Source organism: Siphateles boraxobius, unplaced genomic scaffold, assembly GCF_051911475.1.
Source record: "Siphateles boraxobius isolate OS27281-9 unplaced genomic scaffold, OSU_SipBor_1 9, whole genome shotgun sequence".
Taxonomy (NCBI): Eukaryota; Metazoa; Chordata; class Actinopteri; order Cypriniformes; family Leuciscidae; genus Siphateles; species Siphateles boraxobius.
In genome coordinates, this window is record NW_027509219.1 from 19,218,636 (window position 1) to 19,241,108 (window position 22,473).

Consider the following 22,473-nt stretch of genomic DNA (forward strand, 5'->3'; position numbering starts at 1 on the left):
TAATGAACCTTAAAAGGAAGTTATACAAAAACAACATTTTAAAAGGGAAGTCTGTAAGTGATGTGCTTGTTGGTTTCAAATGGTTTTCATGTAACGTGTATTAAAACTGTGTTCTCATACAGTGTTCTAAAAAAGGCTTTTTGGTTGGTCCCACAATCTTATTCATTTCACAATTCATATTTTTTTTCTATGGATTTGAGTGTTAAGTCAGTAAAAAAAAAAAAAAAATAGTGTGTTTGTCAACAACTCTACATCATTTTGTTGGATCCGAGCTTTAATTAGGATTTATGGATGATGAACACAAGATTATAAACATTTAACATATAAATGATACATAATGAATTCCTTGCAATGCATACTTTACATAAATACAATAAATTTACATGAATACATTTGACATTAATACAACAAACTTACAATCTAAAACATATGCAGAGGATTATTAAAAATTAAAATTATTAAAAATGTTGAGATTTTCATTGAGAACATGTTGAATTTCAAACATGCTTCCTATCAGTTTAAAAATACATATATAAATATAATATATTTTAAAACATTTTTAAATGTCCTGCCCCTAATTGGTGAAGTGACATCAAGGCACAAGAGAGCAGTGCTGAGCAGGAAGTGAGGTTGAGATGGTGTTGATCCACCCACTGTGGGAATCTCCCAGTTACGCAATTTTTCCACTTCTTTTTAGTCTTATATCTATGCACAGAATCTGGACTGAATGTGTATGTATGCATGGATGCCCTTACAAAAGAAAAGTTTATTCAAGTGTATTATTAGTATACTTCTTTTAAACTAAAAATAAGATAGTATACCTAGTCTTTTTATGTACTTCTCAGAACTTAAAACTACACTTAAGTATACTTAACTTATACTCACAGAAATGTCTAAGTATATTTGGCCTATACTTGTACTCAATCTTTTGATCGAGATATACTTAAAAGTTTAATTAATTATTCTAAGTATACCTTGTAGTTGTTCACTCTTTTGATTAAGGAGTAAATACTATAAATACTATTTTTCACATAGTTTGACATACTGTCTTATAAACTTACATTGTTTGAAGATATTGATTTATAAAGAAAACAGATGTGTTCCTTATTCTGAGTATGTGAATTTTTGTGCAGTCTACTGGTAGTGTACATAGGAATTTACTTGAAATCTACTTAAAGCACAGTTAAAATTATATTTCAAGTATAAAAAATACCCTAATAGGAACAGTACTATATTTAAAGTGCAAAAATAATGTATAAATAGTAAACTATAAGTTTAATGTTAAGTTCACTTAAAGAAAACTTACTGGTATACTTGCAGTGTAAAACTACCAAACTAGTAGTTTACTGAGAGTATACTTCAAAGTGTACTTTCATAAACTAAAAAATGTGCAACAAGTATTTAACAATCAGTATACCTATAAGTTCACTTGTAGTACAAACAAAAAACTTTCTTGTGAACTAGTTGTGTACTCAAAGTTTACTACTGATACACTTAAAGTATACATAAAAGTGTACTTTTATATACTAAAAAGTGGGCCAATTTAGTTCCTAGTAGTATTGAAAGAGTACACTTTATTGCCATTACTTACTACATAAAGTATACCTAAAATTAACTTGAAGTATAATTATTTTTGTAAGGGTGTCCATCTCTGTAGTTCTCTAGCCTGTCATATTCATAGCTGATACAGTATGTGTAGCGACAGTTGCTGAGGAAGCATTCAAAGGTCTTGCCCAATCAGGGTACACATGTAGATTGAACATTTGAAGACCCCATGTGTTCATGGCAAGAGACACGCACAGAATTCCTAGGATGTTCATCACAAACCCTGTCTTCACCTGTAAACATCACATATCTTATTTTACCACTGAAAACAAAATCGGTGTATAATGATTTTAATGTGTTTTTGTAGTTGTCTTCTTACCATATCCTTGACCATAAGATGTCCAGAGGCAAAAGCAATTGAGTTAGGAGGTGTGGACACAGGAAGCATGAAAGCGTAAGAGCAACCAGTCGTGGCTGGAATCATGAAGTACAGTGGGTTGACTTTCACACGGATGGCCTGAAAATAAAATATTTGGTTGATGTAATGTCACAATGTAATACTACAATATCTACAGTACAGTATCAAATTCATCACAATTGTGCAACATATCTGTTTGGGTCAGTGAGATTAATTTTTATTACATTTATTAATTATTGTATTTAACAAGGATGCATTAAATTGACCAAAATTGAAAGTAAAGACATTTAGAAAAATTATTTAACTGTTTTCACCTGAAATCAGTATATTATAATGAATTTGAAGGATCATGTCACACTGAAGACTGAAATAATGATGCTGAAATAATTTAATAAAAAAGAAAATACATTTAATAATTTATGATAATATTTCTATTTTTACTGTTTTTTAATCAAATATTATATATACATAGTGTAAGTCACACATAGCAAACTGAACTAGTTCAGTAGTTTTATACAGCAAGTACACTTGTAAGTTTTCTTTACGTGAACTTAACTATTCATATATTATTTTTGCACTTTAAGTATAGTACTATGTTCCTATTTTGGTATTAATTTTTATACTTGAAATATTACTTTAAGTAGATTTGAAGTAAATTCCTACATTCCAGTTTGTTATCAAATATTATATACAGTAAATCACACAAAGCAACAAACTGGTAACACAAAGTTGTGCTTTGTCTGTACCAGTTCAGCGATGACAGGGAGAAAGATGATGATGGTGGCCGTGTTACTGGCAAATTCAGTGAAGCAGGCGATGAAGGCTGTGATGAGCATGACTGCGACTGCGGGAGGGACCTGGGCGAGAGGCTGCAAGTGGTTTCCTATCCATACTGCTAACCCAGACTCCTATTGCCAAAGAAAGTCAATTTGAACTTTTAGCCATGCAATGTCAAGTTCCAGCATGTAATTCACCGAAAAGCAGATAATGAGGTACCTCACAGCCTTTGGCCATTGCAAATCCACCACCCAACAGCAAAATAATATTCCATGGCACACACTCTTGAGCTCTTCTCCATGACAACAGGGGCACATATGGAGTATTTGAGGCTGGAGACAAAGATAGAAATTCAACTCAATTCAACTTGCTCAACATTCAAAACCTCTGTGTGTTTGATTTCCGAATTTGATTACATCTTTTGAACTGCAAAAGGAAAGAATAGGGATTTCAGCATCTGACAGCAGATTAAATAAAGACATTATCCTCATCCTCAACATGGTAATTTGGACTCCAGAATGTCTGATGGTTGCCACTTTTCACAGCCTTTAATATAAAATGCAGCCTATGACCAATAGAGGGATTTATTTTTATATTTAAGTATGTTTTAAACAGCATATTTACTTCTTACTATACAGAGAACAATATTCATGTTTTACATGTGGTGTAAACTTAACTTGAAATACATAGTAGTACTATGCTGCATCAATCTTTAAAGTACAGCACAAAAATCTATTATAGGTAAACAACAGGGTACATGTTGAATGTGCTCAGTAAAAAAATATGACGTTACAAAACACTTTACAAATTCACACTTCAGTAAATGAACAGACAGCCATAGAAGACATCTCAGCAAAGCTGGTGACAAAAATAATGCTACAGGTTTTTTTTCTGTTGCTCAACTGGGCAAGCAATAACAAGGTCATGGGTTCAGTTCAGTTTACAAGAAAACTATACGAAGATAAGACATAAACATTGAATGTAACTTGCTCTGGATAACAGCCTCTGGCAAATGTATAAATGTACAATTTACAATGCTGCTCCACCTCCAGAAACAGTTTAAAGTTGCAGAAATACATACATGTATTTTCATTTGAGCACACACAATTTATCACTAATACTCAAATGTATTATTTTGTGGAACTTTTAATAAGCCAGCTAGATTTTAGAAGCAACCAGCCACTAAAAATATGCAACTAGTAATCCACTTTGCAAAACAAATCCCTCTCTAAAAACGAGGAAACTGATTTTCCAAATATAGACAATGGAAATGTACAGTGTAAAAGACATGTAATAACTTGGGAGATTTGTGTGAGATTAATATAATCTCTCTGCACACAGTTCTCTGCTGGATCTCTCTAGACGCACTAATCTAAATCATTAACATTCCTCGTCTTATTCAACATTAACCACACTCACACGTTTTCTAGAAACCTTTTTGACTGGCAGAATAAACTGTGCTAATGGAAAGTTACTGAGGTAACTGAATGTAGCAACAATGTTTGTGCCTGCTAAAAATTCACAACAGAAAACAGTGTCTCATTTTACAAAATTCAAGCCTAATATAAGCCTGTTTTAGGGGCATCATTTATTATAAGAATATTAATAATATTGATTGATTGCTGAGTTTCCTCGAATTAAAGTTTATAGTTTCATAGTCCATGCTCAATCTCTCAGCTGACAAAACAGAAAATCAATAAACCACCCACTGACCACTTGAATCAAACCACCAGCGAAGAGATGGACGCTGGGATGGAAAGAAAAAGAGGATGGAGATGATGATGACTCCAGTAACAGCGTCAGATACATAGCTGAAGGGAAATAAACACAGAGACATTCAGAGAGAAGCAGTTATCATTCAGTGTTGCTTATTTCAAGCTCCAATTAACAACATTGGGGCAAAATGAAATTATTCACTGTGACCTTCAGATAAAAAAGCTTTTCTGTTTTGAAATGTTCTACTGAGAATCAAGTCATGGACCACTGATGCTATTAGGGTGAATACTTACTGACTGCACCTTTAATAACTAATCCAATTGGCTGCATCCAATGGGGATGATCATCACATTTTCATTGTGGATTATAAAAGGACATTACAGTCAACATGAATTCTTCCTTTAACAAATGTATAACCAACCTCCAAATGTCTTACTTATAGTTGTAAGTATTTTAAAATAGAAAAAAAAAAACTTCCCCTTTAAATAATTTACAGCTGGAAATATGATATGCTGTCAAATGTCGAAACAATTTTACAGACAAGACATTAATGCCAGCAGCAATCCTGATTCCACATCTCAGCACATTAATATGAACCACTGAATCAATGTAATTGCCATAACCCAGCTAACCAATTCGTCATCTCATGTTTAGAAACAGCGTGCTTTCAGTCATGTTCCTCTCATATAGGTGTTGAATAACGCATACACACATTATTATGTTCTCTCTGTTTCTATTTCTCTTTAAGTTGTGGGTTTATCTTTGGTCTTAAGTATAGGGATGACTCAAGATGAACTGACATCCTGCAGATAGAGAAAGGTTAGCTCAGTGGAGGGAGCAGATCAAGTGGTCCATATTGTTGGACCTCTCTGTCAAAGTGCATTAGTGTGATGGACCACGAAAGAAAAAAAACAACAACTGTGTAGGCTAGTGTCTATTAACAAGTGTTATCCTGCTTAAACATTACAGCAAATATATGTGTGTGTATGTATATATATATATATATATATATATATATATATATATATATATATATATATATATATATATATATATGTATGTATGTATGTATATATATATATATATATATATATATATATATATATATAGATATATACACACAATTAGGAGTTATTGCTTTATCTTTTTTATTAAATGCACATTCTAAAATATATAAATAATAGTGCTGTTTATAATAGTCAATCATTGAAATTAAATTTCAATGATTGACTAATATAAACAGCACTATTTTTTCTATATTTTAGAATTTAATAAAAACCAATTAAATTAAATGAAAACAAAAAATAAAAACAATTAAAGCAGTACTCCTAATTGCATTAATTTTTCATCATGAACAATAGACCAAATCCTAATGGCACAAGTTAGCACACATTAAATGCATTTGACGTTTACATAATGGAGGATGGAATAAATATGTTTAATATGTCTAAATGTATTAGATAATAAATTATGACAACCAGCATTCAAACATTGTGTCAATTTAAGTGACAGTAGACATATTACAATGATTATTACCGGTAGTTCGGCAAATTATGTTTTTCTAAGAATTACATGTTATTAAGCTGTTTGTATTAATGGTCTTAAAAACTGAAGGGGAAAATAGTCCCTCATGAATTTTACATGTTTTTAGACATAGAATTTTAAAAAGGATTTCTTTGAGTGTCAGCCTATTCACAACCTATGAACAGACACCCTATAAAACGCTATTTTAAAACCCATTTGTATATGACTTTAACAAATTGCTCACATATGGTTCATGCTTTTACCTGATAGTTTCAGAATATTACAGTTTTGATATTGCATTCACCTTACATGCATCTCCATGTTAAAACGTGACACTCAAAATACGTAATGCAAAAGAAAATATAACTGCACAGTGCAGAGTAATGACATTCTAATCATCATCCAATAATTAACTAATTGCTGTTGTTTCTGTATTTATCATTATTTTCTCATATACGTAGACTTTTGTTAAGAGAGTATAATTGTTAATTAGTTAATTATTGGATGATGATTTGGATGTCATTACTCTCACCTGAGCATAATTATCATTTCTATTTACGCTGTTCTCCATCTTGTAAGAAATAATACATTGACAAAGGCTACTTGTGCCAAATTTCAAATGTGCTTAAGAGAGTGTGCAGTTATATATTTTTTGCATTAAGTTTTCCGTTTTAATTTGCACTTCCTAAGGTGCGTGTTTGCTTTGCTTTTCTTTTGACTCATAATAAGTCCATAATTTTTCAGTACCTGCCTGTCACTGAGACGTGTCTTACCCTTTGGTGAAGAAAACCGACCATCCTGTAACAAACTTCGGATCTCGCGTGAACAGAAGGATGGCAAAAATAATGAAGAAGAAAGCGATAGATCCTTCTGCAAACCTAGGAGAGGGGAAGAATATATTTTAATTTACCGTAATTCATGTCAGAAAGCACAACAGAAGTACAAGTGTTTAGGATGTTAAACTGCTCCACAACCTACTTTATTGGGCCGAGTTTCTTATAGTCCTCATCAATAACAGCTTGTGCTTTTGCTTCTGCGGCTGCCCGTTCATCATGTTTGCTAATACAAAGTCTGTGCAGAAAAAAACAGGCAATAGAACATTTACATGGGCATGGCACCTGGGTTTTCAAAATGGGGTCCTGGGACCCCCAGGGGCCCAAGAGAGTACTATGAGTTCAGAGAAAAAACTGTTAAAATATATATTAAACGGAGCAATTTAACTAAAATAAAATAAATAGATAAATACATCTAACAGTACAGTACTATAATTAATACATAATACAAAACATAATAATGTAATGTAATAGAAATAATAATATAGTATCTTACACAATAATAATAATATTTTAAACATTCATAATATTAATTTTCATGTATTAATTGGGTCTTTATACATACAAATATATAGCAGCCTTATAATTTTAGGATGTGGTTCCATGCATTAAGGATGATCATATTTTGGGGCATGTGGCATATAAAAGATTGAAAAGCCCTAATATACAGAAGTATACGCGTGTCATTTCTACATTTAGACTGCGTATTTACCGTGTGTTGATCCCGCCATAGAGGAAAGCAATCCAGATCCAGCCCAGAAAGAGGAAGATGAGCATGAGCGGGAAGGCGAAGACAAACCATGAGCCGAAGTTTATGAGGTCGCATTCAGGGAAGTAGCTACAGACACAAACATGCAAGACACTGCAATTAGTTTGACTGTTTTTTGCTCCGCCCATGAAAATAGTTTTAACTATTTTCCACAGACCCCCTAGTACTTCCTTTGGGCCCTCTGGGGGTCGCCGGACACCAAAGCAGAATCGCTAGTATCCGGGAAACATGCAGGTGTTTCGTTCCTGAATGAATCACTTTTGTTTTCGAATGACTCATTTAAAGGGGCATTCGGCAACAATTTCAACTTAATAAAACCGTTTCGAACTCATTTGGATGGTTTAATAACCTGTTCCGGTGAGAATGGTGACTTTCCCCGCTCCCCCCAACGTCCCTAGGCGGAAAACCAACCTTGCAACATGGGGACTAACATCCCGGTAAGATGGAAATAGGAAGTCTTGTGAGAAGCGAGGACGAGCGAGAAACACAAATTGCTTTACGGCAATTCGACATAAACACTCACGCCGCCCTCAGTGTGTGTGATGTACTACCCACATCGGTAGACATAGCTCCACACGATAAAGTTGGCCGGCTCCGATAATAACAAATGCACATGAGCAGCGGTAGAAAGGGAGAAGGGTGCCGCAAGTGAGTTTTTTACGACATTGTTGTGAAATATATGTCCCCACAGCTGTAGGGGGAGCTCATTGAGAAAACATGCGACAACAAAAGTGAAAATCAGCGAAGAAATGGCTAGAGTTGCCGAATGCCTCTTTAAGTAAATGATTCAATGACTCACTCATAAAGACGGTAATGCCACCTACTGGCATATCAAAGAAACCTGCAGAAAGAGAATAAACATGTGCTATACTTAGCGTATACTTATAAGTAGGCCTTTTTACACTTTATATATAAATTATATGAATGTTTTTTGCTTCACTTTTTGTCCTTATCACAACTTTAAGATAAGGCTGTCTAGAGAACATGAAAACACGAGTTTTAGTTAGCTAGATATAAAGTGACATTTTTAAACTAAGGAGGATTTTTTGAGTGTCAGCTGTTTTGTATCTATGTATTACGTGCTGTCTTTATCGATCTTTTCTTACAGAGCCAGATTCATTTTTACTTTTTAATTCTAATTCATTCTAATACATTTTTCATTTAAAGGCCAAAGCAGAAGTAAAAAATTGTGATCATATCAGCTGTAAAGCGTGTTTTTGTGTAACCTCAGCTCTTCTTTTGTCTCTTCTTTTTGTCAAGTCATTATGAGACATGTTCCAAGCCGATTTAACATCAGTGATGAAATATGGTAAATGATTGGAGGCTGTTGCCAAATGAGTTACTGCATTACATTCACAAAACCTAATCTAATCACAACTGAAGTATGTAAGAAACTAAAACAAATATACAATGCATTAATCTCTCAGTAAATTTTCGTTTGAGATATACTGTATACAGCTCACCTTAAGGCTAATTAACAGAGAATCTATCGCTTAACATGATAAAGGTTGAACCACAACACTGCACTGTTTTTATTTCACCAAAACAGTACATACCTTTGATCTCTCACTTCATGACAGAATTATATGTTAGCCAAAGGACAGTCAGTTCAGTTTAAGTTCTTCATGCTTATCTAGCCAATCAGTTAAAGCAAGAAAAGTTAAATGTCTGTTTCGTATAATCTGATTCTAGACTCACAATTTTGGTTTAAAATGCATAATTTACATGCAAGTCATGAACAAACTAGCTCAACAGCTGCAATAAACTACATCCACTAAACTAGCTCTCAGTCTTTCCCCACAGCAGGAGCTACACTTTCAGATCTTTATGTCCTGATGGCAGCACATTTAGACTCTTTAGCTTTCTATTTCTTAGGCTACTTGGGTAAATCTGTGACATTGATCATGTGAACGCCTTTATAGAAAAGCTCAAACCAAAGCACACAAGCTGTTCTTTGACCATTCTCAAATCATAATAGGTAAGATGGACTCTTAGGTTTTTCACAAAATTGTATAGTGTAAAAGTAAATATATAATTTTATTTTTACATTTTGCATCAAATTAGAACATTTTTAAATATAAGCACCTTCACTCTAAATTCTTGAACCTACTGTACATCTATTTTTAAAAGTTCCTTTATGAACATTGCAGATTTGATCCTAGAATCATTTTTTATTTAATTTAATGAAAAGACCACAAACATGTTAATTAAAATGTTCTCAATTTGATCTAAAAAGCTAATAGCGTCACAACTTCTCATGCATTGTCTTTGCTTGCTACTAAAGGACAATTACTCTGGAAACTCAAATCATTTGTCTTGCCTGAGAAAACTGATGCTGGGATTTCAGCCATCTCAAACTCTGTGGTAAACCTGAGTGGAAACCAAACTATGTTACATTCTGGCTTGTTGTTGGTGACCTAATTACTTGGATAAACAGCTTTTTCAAAGGTATGTGGCACCCAAAATTCTCCAGTACGTTAGTTGAAACAGTGCAGTACATAAATGGTACAATCACTGCGACTGTTCAACAGGGTATTTTTTATTTACTTAAGTGCAAGTTGTGTGTCACATAATACTCATTTGATGTCAGACTACAAGAGACACTAGAGTAAAAGTGAGCCAAGAAAATAAACCGACAAATTAAATTCATTCATATTAGAGTTAATTAAAGCTAATGCACTCATTTGGATAGCTGCTGATTTCATTCTGTAAACTGAAGCCTGGCCTGAATAAAGATTCTCATCTTTTACATTGTTTCATTAAGAGGGTTAATGGAGATGGGTGGACACTATAGTGTCTTCCAGCACTGATACTGAAAAAATCATGTAGCCATTGCACTGTCAAAAGACTTTTTATTTTATTTTCTGCCAATTAAGTATTTTAGAGCTGGACATATTCATTATAGACATTTCCAATACTACACAAAATAACCACAACTCTTCCATGAGCACTTATAGTAGTTTTTCTTGTTATTCTTTTACTGTTCTTTCACTATGCCTCTGTATCTAGCCTGCATGTGCTCTTCAAAGCAATTTGGAACTTTGTATTGCAGCACTTTTTTTCATGAGCACTTTTCACTTTTAAGTTGAATTGCTCATGCTCTATGTCTCCTCTTATGCAAGTCAACTTGAATATAAGCATCTGGTAAATATATTAGATGAATAAAAGAATGAATGCAAAACTATTACTATGGTAATTTACCATGGCATCCATGGAAAAATGGTATACCTCTTGAGCTGACCCACCAGGATCAGGTTGGGGGCTGTACCAGTGAGGGTTGCAGTTCCTCCAATGCTTGCAGCATAAGGTATACAAATCAGAAATCCTTTCCACACTTTCATCTGGTATTCTGACTCTCTTCTGACCACTTCCAGATTCGTTTCCTCTGATCTGTCTGTCCAGTCAGGTCTGTGAGGTTACAGAGGGGAATGAATCTCTTAGTCATGACTCAGACTTTTATATTTAAGGTTATGAAAGGATGATCTAACAAGTTTTCATATTCACGTGAGAACCTAAATTATAAGCTTAAAACCTCCAGACTATCATTACACTAATTTTGTTGCTGCAATTACTGCAAGTCACATTATACTGATGGGTTAGTAAAACAAACATAAACATAAAACAAACAAAACAAGCCCTACAATTTAATAAAATAAAATAAACATATTATAGAGACACATCATATTTAGCGGTATTAGGTGATTTGTTAATTGGATTAAGTAGATTACACCTACAATAAAACATTTGCAGTTGGTTTGTAATAGGTGCTTTTATGGATATTTGGCCTGGGTTTTCATTGCATTTACACCGTTCTGACCAGCAGGGGTCACCCGTGTGTGGCGTTTTGAGCATGAATCATTTTGCAAAGCAATTGGTAAAATTAATTAAAAGTTTTGAAACACTTCGTTTCTCCCATCACTACTGCTAATAGACGCACAGACATGCAAAATATGCTGCTACTGCATAAATAGAAACACATAATTCCTGTAGCAGATCTAGGCAGGTGGAACTGGGGGAGGTGGAAGGTTTCAGAGGAACTCTGGCAGCAAGCTGAAGGACTAGCCTACAGCAAACAATGAGCCAGACTATTTAAATGTTTAACATTTTAAATTATCAGCAGAGGCCAATCAGCTTGTGCCATGAAGTAATGATGTAATTGCTTGCAGATTGCATGTAAAAGACCTATCAGACTGCGCCCTCGAGAGTTTCATTACTGAACTTGATATCAAATCTTCAAGTTCTTGTGTTTGATATTTAAGTTTGCTTGTTCAAAGAAAGTCACAAATGAATTCTTCTCACTTACCTGTCATCTGTGGTTAGTATCTGTTTTTCAAAAGGAAGCACATGCATCTTCAGCTGAGAATCATCTGCAATGGAATGTTTTATCTTTATAACTTATAATAATAATATATATATATATATATATATATATATATATATATATATATATATATATATATATATATATATATATAAGTAGGCTTCTCAGTATCTCTCAGAAAGAAATCTTGACTGACAAGAAAAAGAAAAGAAGCTTTGCTCAGTTCAAAGTTCTCCATTCAGGTTGTAGGGCCTATATCATGTTGTCATGTGTGCAGGTTCATTCCACACACAAATAATAAAATAAATATTCTCAGACCAAATAAATCTAAATAGTATGCTGATGTCATGATTACATTCAATAAAAATGTTAAAAATAAGGAGGACTTTCATTTCCTAATTAGCTTGCAACACACATAATATGAATTTCTCCCCACTCTACCAACCCTCTGGGTCCCGCTTGCCCTTGCAGTTCTCTTTTAGAGTCTCCAGATTTCCAAACAGACTTTCCAGTATGGCGTTAGCAATGGGCAGCATCATCGCTGTTGTGGCTGTATTACTCAACCACATTGACAGGAAAGAAGAAGTGATCATCATGCCTAAAATCAGCCTGGATAGGAAAGAAAGACAAGTAGTCACACCTCATACTATTACGCAACCATTCCTACAATAATTAGTGCAATAAAATGTGATCACACAGTACACAATGTGTACATAGTAAAACTGTGTCAAATGGTGAAGCTTAAAAGTAATTGTATTGCCTATAAAACTGACAGTAGAATTTATATTCCATCAAAACTACTTTTCTGTCTGCACATACCGTCCAAATAAATAAAGATAAACAACTCCACAATCTATAACGTATAAAATAATATGTTATTAAGTTAAGTATTAAATTACATGTTTTGCTTTCTTCTTTCAGTTTTTGTGTCTGAGAAAACTTAAAATAAATATGTGGGATGAGAAAAGCAATAAAAATAAGCAGAAATACTTTTGTTGCATTGTTTCCTATTTATCAAATGTTGTACCGACTAATAGAATTGATTTCTGACACAGATATTTGAGTAAATTACCAGATTTTTATATTTGAGTAAAAGATCAAATGTCCGTATTTACCATCTACAATTGCTAAAACTTAAAGACAACCTATTATGCGCTTTTTTGTTTTTAGGGTCAACTAGAATAGGTTGCATTATTGTTCACATATTACATTGTTTCAGCACCTCTTTCCCCAGTCTGTCTGTATCACCAGGAGCTGCGTTTGTAAACCCCATTTAGTTCCTTTCTCTATGAAGCCGCTCATTTTGAAAAGCACATCGTGCTCTCATTGGTCAGCTGGATTAGTGTGTTGCAATTGGTCAACCACTTTGGATTTCAACACAATACTAACGCAACTCAACCAGGCCTCACCCCCTTTTTTTCATATGCCTTGGGCAGGAATTATTTAAATGAGGAATATTGTGACGTGGACATGAACGTTCCTGGAAGAAAACTCAAGACTACAATCGAGATGGTTCAGGGAGTTAAGAATCAGTGTTTACTTATATACAAAATAACTCCCTTTGGAGTAGGCTTTGTGCTTTGTAACTTAGTAGACCTTTTTCATGTTCAAAGCCTCAAACAGCAACATTAGACACCAAAGAAAGTTGAAAATGTAAAAAAAAGCGTTATAGGTCCTCTTTAAGACAAAATCTTTCTCACCAGGCAGGTTTCACTCCTACAATCTTCAGCACCTTGAGGGCTATACGGCGATGGAGACCCCACTCCTCTATAGCAGATGCCATCACTAAACCACTCAGGAACAGGAAGTTAGTCTCCAGAAAGTACTGTGGACAGACCTTCCAAGAAGGCAGGATTCCCATGGTGGGGAAGAGGCACACGGGAAGCATGGCAGTCACCGCCAGCGGGAGCGCTTCGGTACACCAGTACACTGCCATCAGAAGCACCACATACAAACATTTGCCCTCCTGGACAAAGAAACAGATGGATGTGTAATGGAGGGATGAGTTAATAAGGATTACTGTGACTGAATGGAAATTCGTTTTCTGTAGGCATGCAGATGTATGTGCAAATATTCGTCAGCAAAATTTTCACTAGACACATTCTCAGAGCAGAGAGCAGAGCAGCACTTTCATTTTAGTGTAAACCTGTCTAAGAGTTAAACTCCTTCTAGGCATATATTAAATGTTTTAAATAAAGTACTGCATTGTATTACAGATACATCATATATACACTTTCTGACACCTTTAGAAGTCACTATGAAATATGACATTGGCATGATGCTAGACCTTTTCTCACAACTAATTTCACTTTTCTAAGCCATTTTGCAATTACTTTTAACCAACTCATTCTTGGTTAATTATTAATCAGATCATTCTTGGATGATAAAGTGTACAGTGGCTTGTTAATAATCTCATTAATTATGAACACATTCAAACCAGTATTACAAACAGAAAGCTTTTGCCTTAATTTTGGACAATATATCGCTTCATCATTCAAAACAAACTTTTTTTTGTTAAATTTTCTGCTTCAATAGTGCCTTTGTGTTGTCTTTCTAACAAATTATTTTCACCTTTTGTCAAAGGCCAAAGACGCTTAGGCATTCAAAGATTGCCTAAGTGTTCAAATAAAGGTTAGTTCACCCAAAAATTATTTTGGGTAATTTTAATTGAAGCGTTTTTTGTTTTGATTAATTTTAATCAAAATGTATTAAATTTTATGAAGCGACGAGAGTACTTTCTGTGCGCAAAAAAAAATTTATTAAAAAATTACAACTTTATTCAACAATTTATTTTCTTCCGTGTCAGTCTCTGACGCTGTTCATGTGAGTACAACAATGCATGCGTGTGAGGCTGACACAGGAACCGGCCAATACTGAGCTAGCGATCTGACGTAGAACCCGGAAAAGACAGTAGACCGTAGAAAAAAGTATTCTCATTGCTTCATAAAATCAAGGTTGAACAACTGTAGTCACATGAACTATTTTAGCAATGTCATACCTTTCTGGGCCTTGAAAGTGGTGACGACGTTGCAGTCTATACCATAAGGTACATTTTGCTACTCTAAGAAACTAATATGCACTTTTTAGGTGTAAAAAAAAGTACAAAGATGTCATTTTAAAGGTACAATATGTAAGAATTATGTAATAAAATATCCAAAAATCACTTGCACAGTGTGATATATTTCCTGCAGTTGTGTACTTACAATATCCCAAAAGTCTCCAAAGATTGTTTATTTCAGAGAAATTCCTATTTTTAAGGGGTATTCAGCATTATTTCAGCTTAAAAAAAACGTTTAGAAATGATTTGGATGGTTTACATTTATTTATTTAGCTGACGCTTTTATCCAAAGCAACTTACAATTGCGATATATGTCAGAGGTCGCACGCCTCTGGAGCAACTAGGGGTTAAGGGTCTTGCTCAGTGACACATTGGTGTCTCACGGTGGATTCGAACCTGGGTCTCTCACACCAAAGGCATGTGTCTTATCCACTGTGCCATTACCACCCCATGGTTTAATAACCTGTTCTGGTGAGAATGGTGACTTTTCCTGCTCCCCCCAACGTTCCCAGGCGGAAAACCAACCTTGCAACATGAGGATTAAAGTCCCGGTAAATTGGAAATAGGAAGTCTCGTGAGAAGCGAGAACGAGCGAGAAACACAAACTGCTTTATGGCAATTCGACATAAACACACAGGTCGCCCTCAATGTGTGTGATGTATTACCCACCTCGGTAGACACAGCTCCACACGATAAAGTTGGCCGGCTCCGATAATAACAAATGCACATGAACAGCGGTAGAAAGGGGGAGAATGGTGCCGCAAGTGAGATTTTTACGACATTGTTGTGAAATATACGCCTCACAGCTGTAGGGGGAGCTCGTTGAGAAAACATGCAACAACAAAAGTGAAAATCAGCAAAGAAATGCCTCTTTAAATAATTGGCTGTCCCGGAAAAAAATGTCGCCTGTCAATGACACAATATCCATGCTATGATCGGTGTCCGCCAAGGGGGTAATCCATCAGCCGGAAACTGAAGCCTCGCGGGAGCCGCCATTGTAACAGAACTTTACCTGCTGTTAGCATTCCATTGACTCCCATTCATTTTGGCGTCACTTTGACAGCGAATAACTTTACATTTGAGGCGTCCAAAGACTTCATTTTTCCATTATTTGTTTCTAAAGAAACACAACAATGTATAAAAGGCTCCATTACTTTATATCTTACGTTATGGCCCCGTAGAAGCCGTTTTTGTAAAAATAGGCTAACGATTGCGTCATAACCACGCGACTTCACTTTGCCCTCAGCCAAAACGATTTGCTATGGAACAAACTATAGATTAATCAATGAGACCAAAGATCAACTTATACACAAGACAAATTATATCTCATGTTTAACCACTAAAGACGTCAGAGCCAGCGGCAAACATCAGAAGCACTAGCCGAGGAAAAGCTGTTCCAGACGGGGTTAATGAGCGCTTTCGTTTTTTAATATCAAAACAAACAACGAATAATGGGTTGTTTTCCTTTTTACTAATGGTAATTGGGAAAATGGCCGTTTTTCGTTTTTTTTTCCCTTTCAAAACGAAAATCCGTTGGCCGAGAAGTACACGGACCCTATTGTACCCCTAAATATACCATTTTTGAAAGTTTGGAAGAACATAAGCTTGAGATTTTACATTTTTGGGTAAACTATACCTTTAAGAAACAGGTGAACATGCTCTTTTTCGTCTACTGATAGAAAATTATATTTTCTGAAATAGGACAATATCTGGGAATATTTAAACTATTTGAATCAACTGTGTGACAAATGCTACTGTAACGCATAATTAACAATCCTCTGTGTTCAAAAGGTCATAGCAGAAGACTGATTTTAACAACTCTTTACCTTTGGTGGCACAACGAAGAGCAGCGGGAGCAGCAGTAGCGGGGCGAGTATCACAATAAGCTGTTTGCGCGCGCACCAGAGCTTCTTGGAAAACTTTGCAGAGTCCATCGCAGCATAAAACCTTTTTTCCTTTCCTTGTCTTTGCACTGGGACAGGCTGAGGCTGTGGCGCTTGGTCTCCAACTTTATTACTTTTGCTTTATAATTTTTTTTAGCACAGCGGGAGAAGATTAACTATTGGCTTACTCGTTAACTCCCTTAAAGACCCCTCGACTTTAGCCTTGACTCGGTCTAACGTACAGCGCCAAGAAAGATGAAGAGCAAAGTGTAATGCTTCACAAAGGCTACAAAGAGACAGTAAGCATTAATGTCTACTCTGTGTGAACTGAATAAGTGTGTGTAAAACTTTGATATTAGCAGTGACAGGTCAAGGGTTACGGTTGAAGGTCCCACGTGCATTTTGACCTCACATGTTTCTTGAGATGTTTGCTGTAGGCTAATGCAGAGTCATTATACTTTTGAATACCAGTATTATTACTATATTGGTTATAATTGTACTTAATTATAATAGTAGGCTGCATATAAATCAGATAGCCTAAATTATTACTTTTAGTCAGCTTAAAGGCTATTGATAATGCTCAAAACAATCCCTAATTGGCCTCTTATATTTCTGGTTTGCTTTGCTATTGCTAGACTGTAATGTATGGTACACTGTGCCTGTGTGCCATGAATTTAAAATATTTCAGATGTTATGCGATGGCATTTTAATGCCTGTGTACTTAATTCAAAACATACTATTAACTAAACCAAAACGTTTTGGACCTTAAAATATACTGATAGCTATCACAAGGTGCTTTAGGCTCATGTGATGAATCAAAGTTCATCATAAGTGACCAATACATAAACTGTATGTGACTAATATTTGTATATAGACTGTAGTGTACTATATACAAAAAAAATCATGGTATAGCCTACACATGACACTAAATTGTTGCAGTAAACATTAACTAAAAGCATAAAATGCAACCTAAAACACCCTAATGTATATATATATATATATATATTATTTATTGTTAATGATTTATCTGTGCACATCATTATTATTATTTTTTACGTGCCCTCATAATCTTTCTTAAAAATAACTACCCCTCCTCGTTAAACAACATCTCTTCTCTTCTCTTCTCTTCTCTGATGATGTCTTTACTGGGATGAGGGTGGGACAACCTGTCATGAGATCACAACAACAGCAAACCACACTGATCCAACAATCCCATCAATTCCCCATGGACAAAAATCAAGCCCCGTCCTACATTTTTTCTTGTTCAAGAAGCCTCTTTTACTCGGACACGTCACAATGTAGCAAAGAAAAGACTATCGCAACTTCCGTTTCATGTCAACCTTAAATCAATACCAATTTAATATGAATAAAATGTGATAAAATACACAGGGACTTCTGGGAAATATTTTTCCATTTTATTTTTTTCTTGTGGAGCACATTGAGGGCAGGTGGAGTTAAGTCATTTATTTTCCTTCCACAACCTCACATTTTGTTTTAGCTAAAAAGATTTTTTGATTGCTTGAGTTTTTTTTTTATGTTTGTGAGTTTTATTTTCATTAATGATAAAAGCCTTGATGCTCTCCGTTTTGTTGACAAATAATTTTTATCAGTGAATGAAACTTTTATTTTTTAATTTAATACTCTTTCCCTGGAAACGCACTGAGCCACACCATTCTGCTATTCGGGGGATCTCACATCATTCTTATAATATATACTGTTTTTAAGGCTGCATTCACTTATGGTATGTTCATGGTAAATGGTAGGCAACCATGTCATCCTGCCACCAGCAGACAGCAACACAAGGACAAATGCAATGTCTGACCCAGCAGTTTAGATTATTACTCATTGCGGCTGACTCAGATCCTGTTATCAGCACCAGTATTGCAAAAAGAAGTGTGTGCCATAGTTCTGTACAATTCAGCTATTGTCTAGGTTACTTAATGGGGCTGTAGCATGTGCTTCCAAACAAATAATTGATTATTGACTTAGTCTGTAGCTACATTGATTATTGACTATAGAAGTATTTATTAGCTAAAAAGGTTGATCCCCTGGGAATATATCATTAACTGCTGTCTGGTGCATATTTTCTTGCATCTTTTGAAACATCTTTTGAGGCTCTGTGTGGAACTAAATCAAACAGGCAGGGTTCAAAGATGTGCCCTTTCAATTATAGTCCAGAAAACAACACAGCCTCAGCGGGACCAGGACTTAGCCAGGGCAACAGATTAAACACTTATACTGTATAACATTTTAAATTAAAATATACATTATCTGATACTGCATGTGTTCAAGAATGCCCACCCCAAACTCCATTGGTTGAAGCATATCGAGATGTTACAAACAGAGCATGTTTCAAAAGTGCCACGTTGTTTTCACTTTTTAGGGGAATTAAACTATAGATAGCCGATTTACAGTTATCTGTGCATATTAAGCTGAAATCGGCTTTGAAGTTACACAAACCTCCCCCTCCCATAAACCAATTCTTAAACCGAAATCTCTCAAGCTTGCCAATGAGTGCAGAGTGAGTTCTCAAGCACTGGGATGTGTGCTGAACCTCAAGGCTCTGTCTGTTTTTTTTATTGTATTTTCTCTTGGCATAACATTACTAAATGAATGATAAATGTTGTTGTGTGGAATTACAAGAAATGTTTACTCACCAGATAACAAAATCGTATTGCTTTAATCTAATTTTGCATCTCTCAACCTTATTTTTGCCAGCAGCAAAAAGAATACAGTTAAACAATAGGCAGTACAAAATATTACAAAACAGCACATATAAGGTAGATGTATGTGTACATGCATTAGTTATGCAACTTGTGAGTGTGAAAAACCTACATGTGCTGGCTTTAGACCTGAATGGACTGAAGCAGACAGTAAATTGGGGCTGAGTCACTTCTTTGAACATAAATGTAGGAGCAAAGATGTTCCAAGAAAGACCTCGATGATGGACCCCAATTTTACCATCATTATATTCTCTTATGCTACAAAGACCCTTTTAGACAGTATCATTTGTTTGATTAACAATAAAAATCCTTATACTCATTGAATCTGCTGGGGGGAAAAAATTCATAAAAGCAGTGCGAAGAAAAATAGACCAGAAGAGGAGGCAAAGCATGGCTCAATATCATGTTCCGTTTGCTTTCCTTGAAACACAATGACATTTTCTTTAAATGTCACTAACATGACATACTTCATATATTTATCAACATCTAGTTTGGCCTAAAGGGAACATATGAGAATGAATCTCTTACTCATGAGTTATGAAATAGGTCATATTTAAGATCAGGTTATGCGGTCTCGAGCATTAATATGATGGTATCTGGAACATTTATGTGGTCTTTTATTAACTAAAACTAAAGCCATAAAAAAACATTATTTGAAATAAAATAAACATTAAAAAAAGAGCACCAGACTCTATAACTGTTAATTTTAGAGACCAGTTTTATTTTTATATTTTTCTAGTTTTAATGTCTATAGTTTTTTTTTATTATGTTTTGGTTATTATAGTACTTCAACTTAAACTAAATTTAAAATAAGAAATATAATTAGCTGAAATAAGTTATAGGCTATATATATATATATATATATATATATATAATTTTTTTTTTTTTTTTAGTTAATCCCAAATTCCCGTTTTTGCCCCGTGTACTGTTCTTACACCCTCTAGTGGACAAATGATCAACTCTCCCAGAAGTGATATGTGCTCATTCAAATAAAACTGGCTAAATGGTTGGTTGTGTATGACAGCAAACATGAAAATGATTGTAGATTTTATTGTTGAATGGTTCATAACCATAATCATCTGAAAATACTGAACAGGGCAAATCAGTTGTACCATCTTTAAAGGCTCTGTGAAATAAAGCACAAGCACTGCTGCTTAAACTACTTAAAGTATTTTAAAGAAAAGGCGATTTGTGCAAGAGAAATGTCTCAAGCGGCTTTAATTCGGAAAGAACATTTAGTCTTTCTGGATCTGTATTTTTGAAGGTTTGTGTGTGGATACTGGGCAAGGGTAATGGAACTAACAAATAATGTGAAGAGACTTAAATACACCCAATGTGAGACTTTATGCAAAAACCTTTTTAAAGTCAGTCTTTCTGGGTTTGATTTTAGCAAACACACTTTAACACTAACATCATTTTATTCATTCACAGGCTCAAAATAGTAAATGTGATTAAATTGCTGAATGATGCAGAAATTGCAGGTGAACGTTGCATCTTATTTCTTATTATATTATTGCGACAGCTGTCAGAGGGTTTTAATATTGTGAAATTGTGTAATGGGGTATTTTTAGAAGGGCCTTAGTTAAACATATCCTTTATGAAATAGTTGCCTCTAGGGTGCCATAAAATTTGCACAGTGATTCGCAATAGCTTGCAAAAATATAAAATCAAGAAACAATTGCTCTCACATGACGAAGCCATTCCACTTCAAGAACAAAAACACTCAGTGATAGAACAAAAATGAGCCACACTCTTTAAAAGTTATTTTGCAAGAGAACTTAATTCAGCAGCTTCCAAAGTAGCAGTTACAAAAACATCCACCTCTGTAGAGACTGAATATACTGTTATACAGTCAGTATTATACTATAGACATATCAGTTAGACCTCAAAGATATCCTGTCCATGAAATATTACATGTCCCCATGAGTCGAAAGCTTTACTTTGTGCTCCATGAGTCAGAGAGTGGTGCAAGTCAGAGGGGATTTGATTAAGACACGAGTGGACTCCTGAGCAAAGGTTATATTCCTCCCCACAGCTACACGTTCTGACAGGTGTGCAATGACGAACAGAAATTTACACGGCTGAGAATTGGAGTATTATGAGGATTGTAAGAAATAAAGAGCCCAGAAAATTTTTCTGAATTGTCCTGTACAATTTCAAAATGTATTAACAATCCTAATAATAGGCATTATTTTTCTTAATGAAAAATATGATTTAGCCTATTTTTATTTTTGGAGTAAAATGTGACCTGGACACCTCCTCGTGCGTCACCCTGCACCCACCTGTTGATCTGGTTTTTCAAGGGGGCAAAAACTGTCATTTGAATCTGGATTTGAATTCCAGAGGCAATGTAGTGAACGCTCAGATTGAGCTTAAGCATAGTATTCTTTAACCCTGACCTTGCTGTACTCATGGACCTCTAGTTAGTTACATATTCAGTTTAAATATTCAAATGTTGCTGAGGCTGGTCCTTGATGGATTTATCCAGTGGAGAGGTACTAACAGATAATGAAAATGTCTATAAAATGAATTCACTTCTCAAACCAAAGCTCCATTTATTCTGACTGAATCACTGTATATTAGTTTAATGGTCAGGTTCATTTATTCGCTTAAATTTAACATGCTTACATCTCTCCTGTCAACAATTTGGTACTCTTAGATTTAACTGATAATATGTTTTCTTCCTGTTTTTTTGTTGATAAGGCACCAATCAGAGTCAGTATTGATGAATGATTATCTGCTGGAGTGTGAACTGTGCACCATGTGAAACAGTCTGGTCTATAACTTGTCATAAAGTCATTGAAGCAGGTGATGAGGTGTGAAAAAAATCAATCAATATCCTGTGGGAATATGACTCCTCACATGGACACACACTAAACCCACTCTTACAAACACACACAGGATTT

At 34.9% G+C, this 22,473-nt stretch overlaps 1 protein-coding gene across 1 annotated transcript; it reads right to left on the bottom strand.

The window, feature by feature from the left end:
* Positions 1-256: 256 nt before the first annotated feature.
* On the bottom strand, positions 257-16,976 carry slc13a3 (solute carrier family 13 member 3). Its single transcript, XM_077222602.1, has 13 exons — positions 16,788-16,976; positions 13,604-13,869; positions 12,349-12,512; positions 11,886-11,949; positions 10,811-10,990; positions 7,526-7,651; positions 6,959-7,051; positions 6,754-6,858; positions 4,454-4,551; positions 2,960-3,072; positions 2,710-2,871; positions 1,925-2,062; positions 257-1,838 (listed from the first exon to the last, which is right to left on the bottom strand). Exons 1-13 carry the CDS (start codon positions 16,893-16,895, stop codon positions 1,662-1,664), a joined length of 1,794 nt encoding a protein of 597 aa, XP_077078717.1. The 5' UTR covers positions 16,896-16,976; the 3' UTR covers positions 257-1,661.
* Between the last annotated feature and the right edge of the window lie 5,497 nt (positions 16,977-22,473).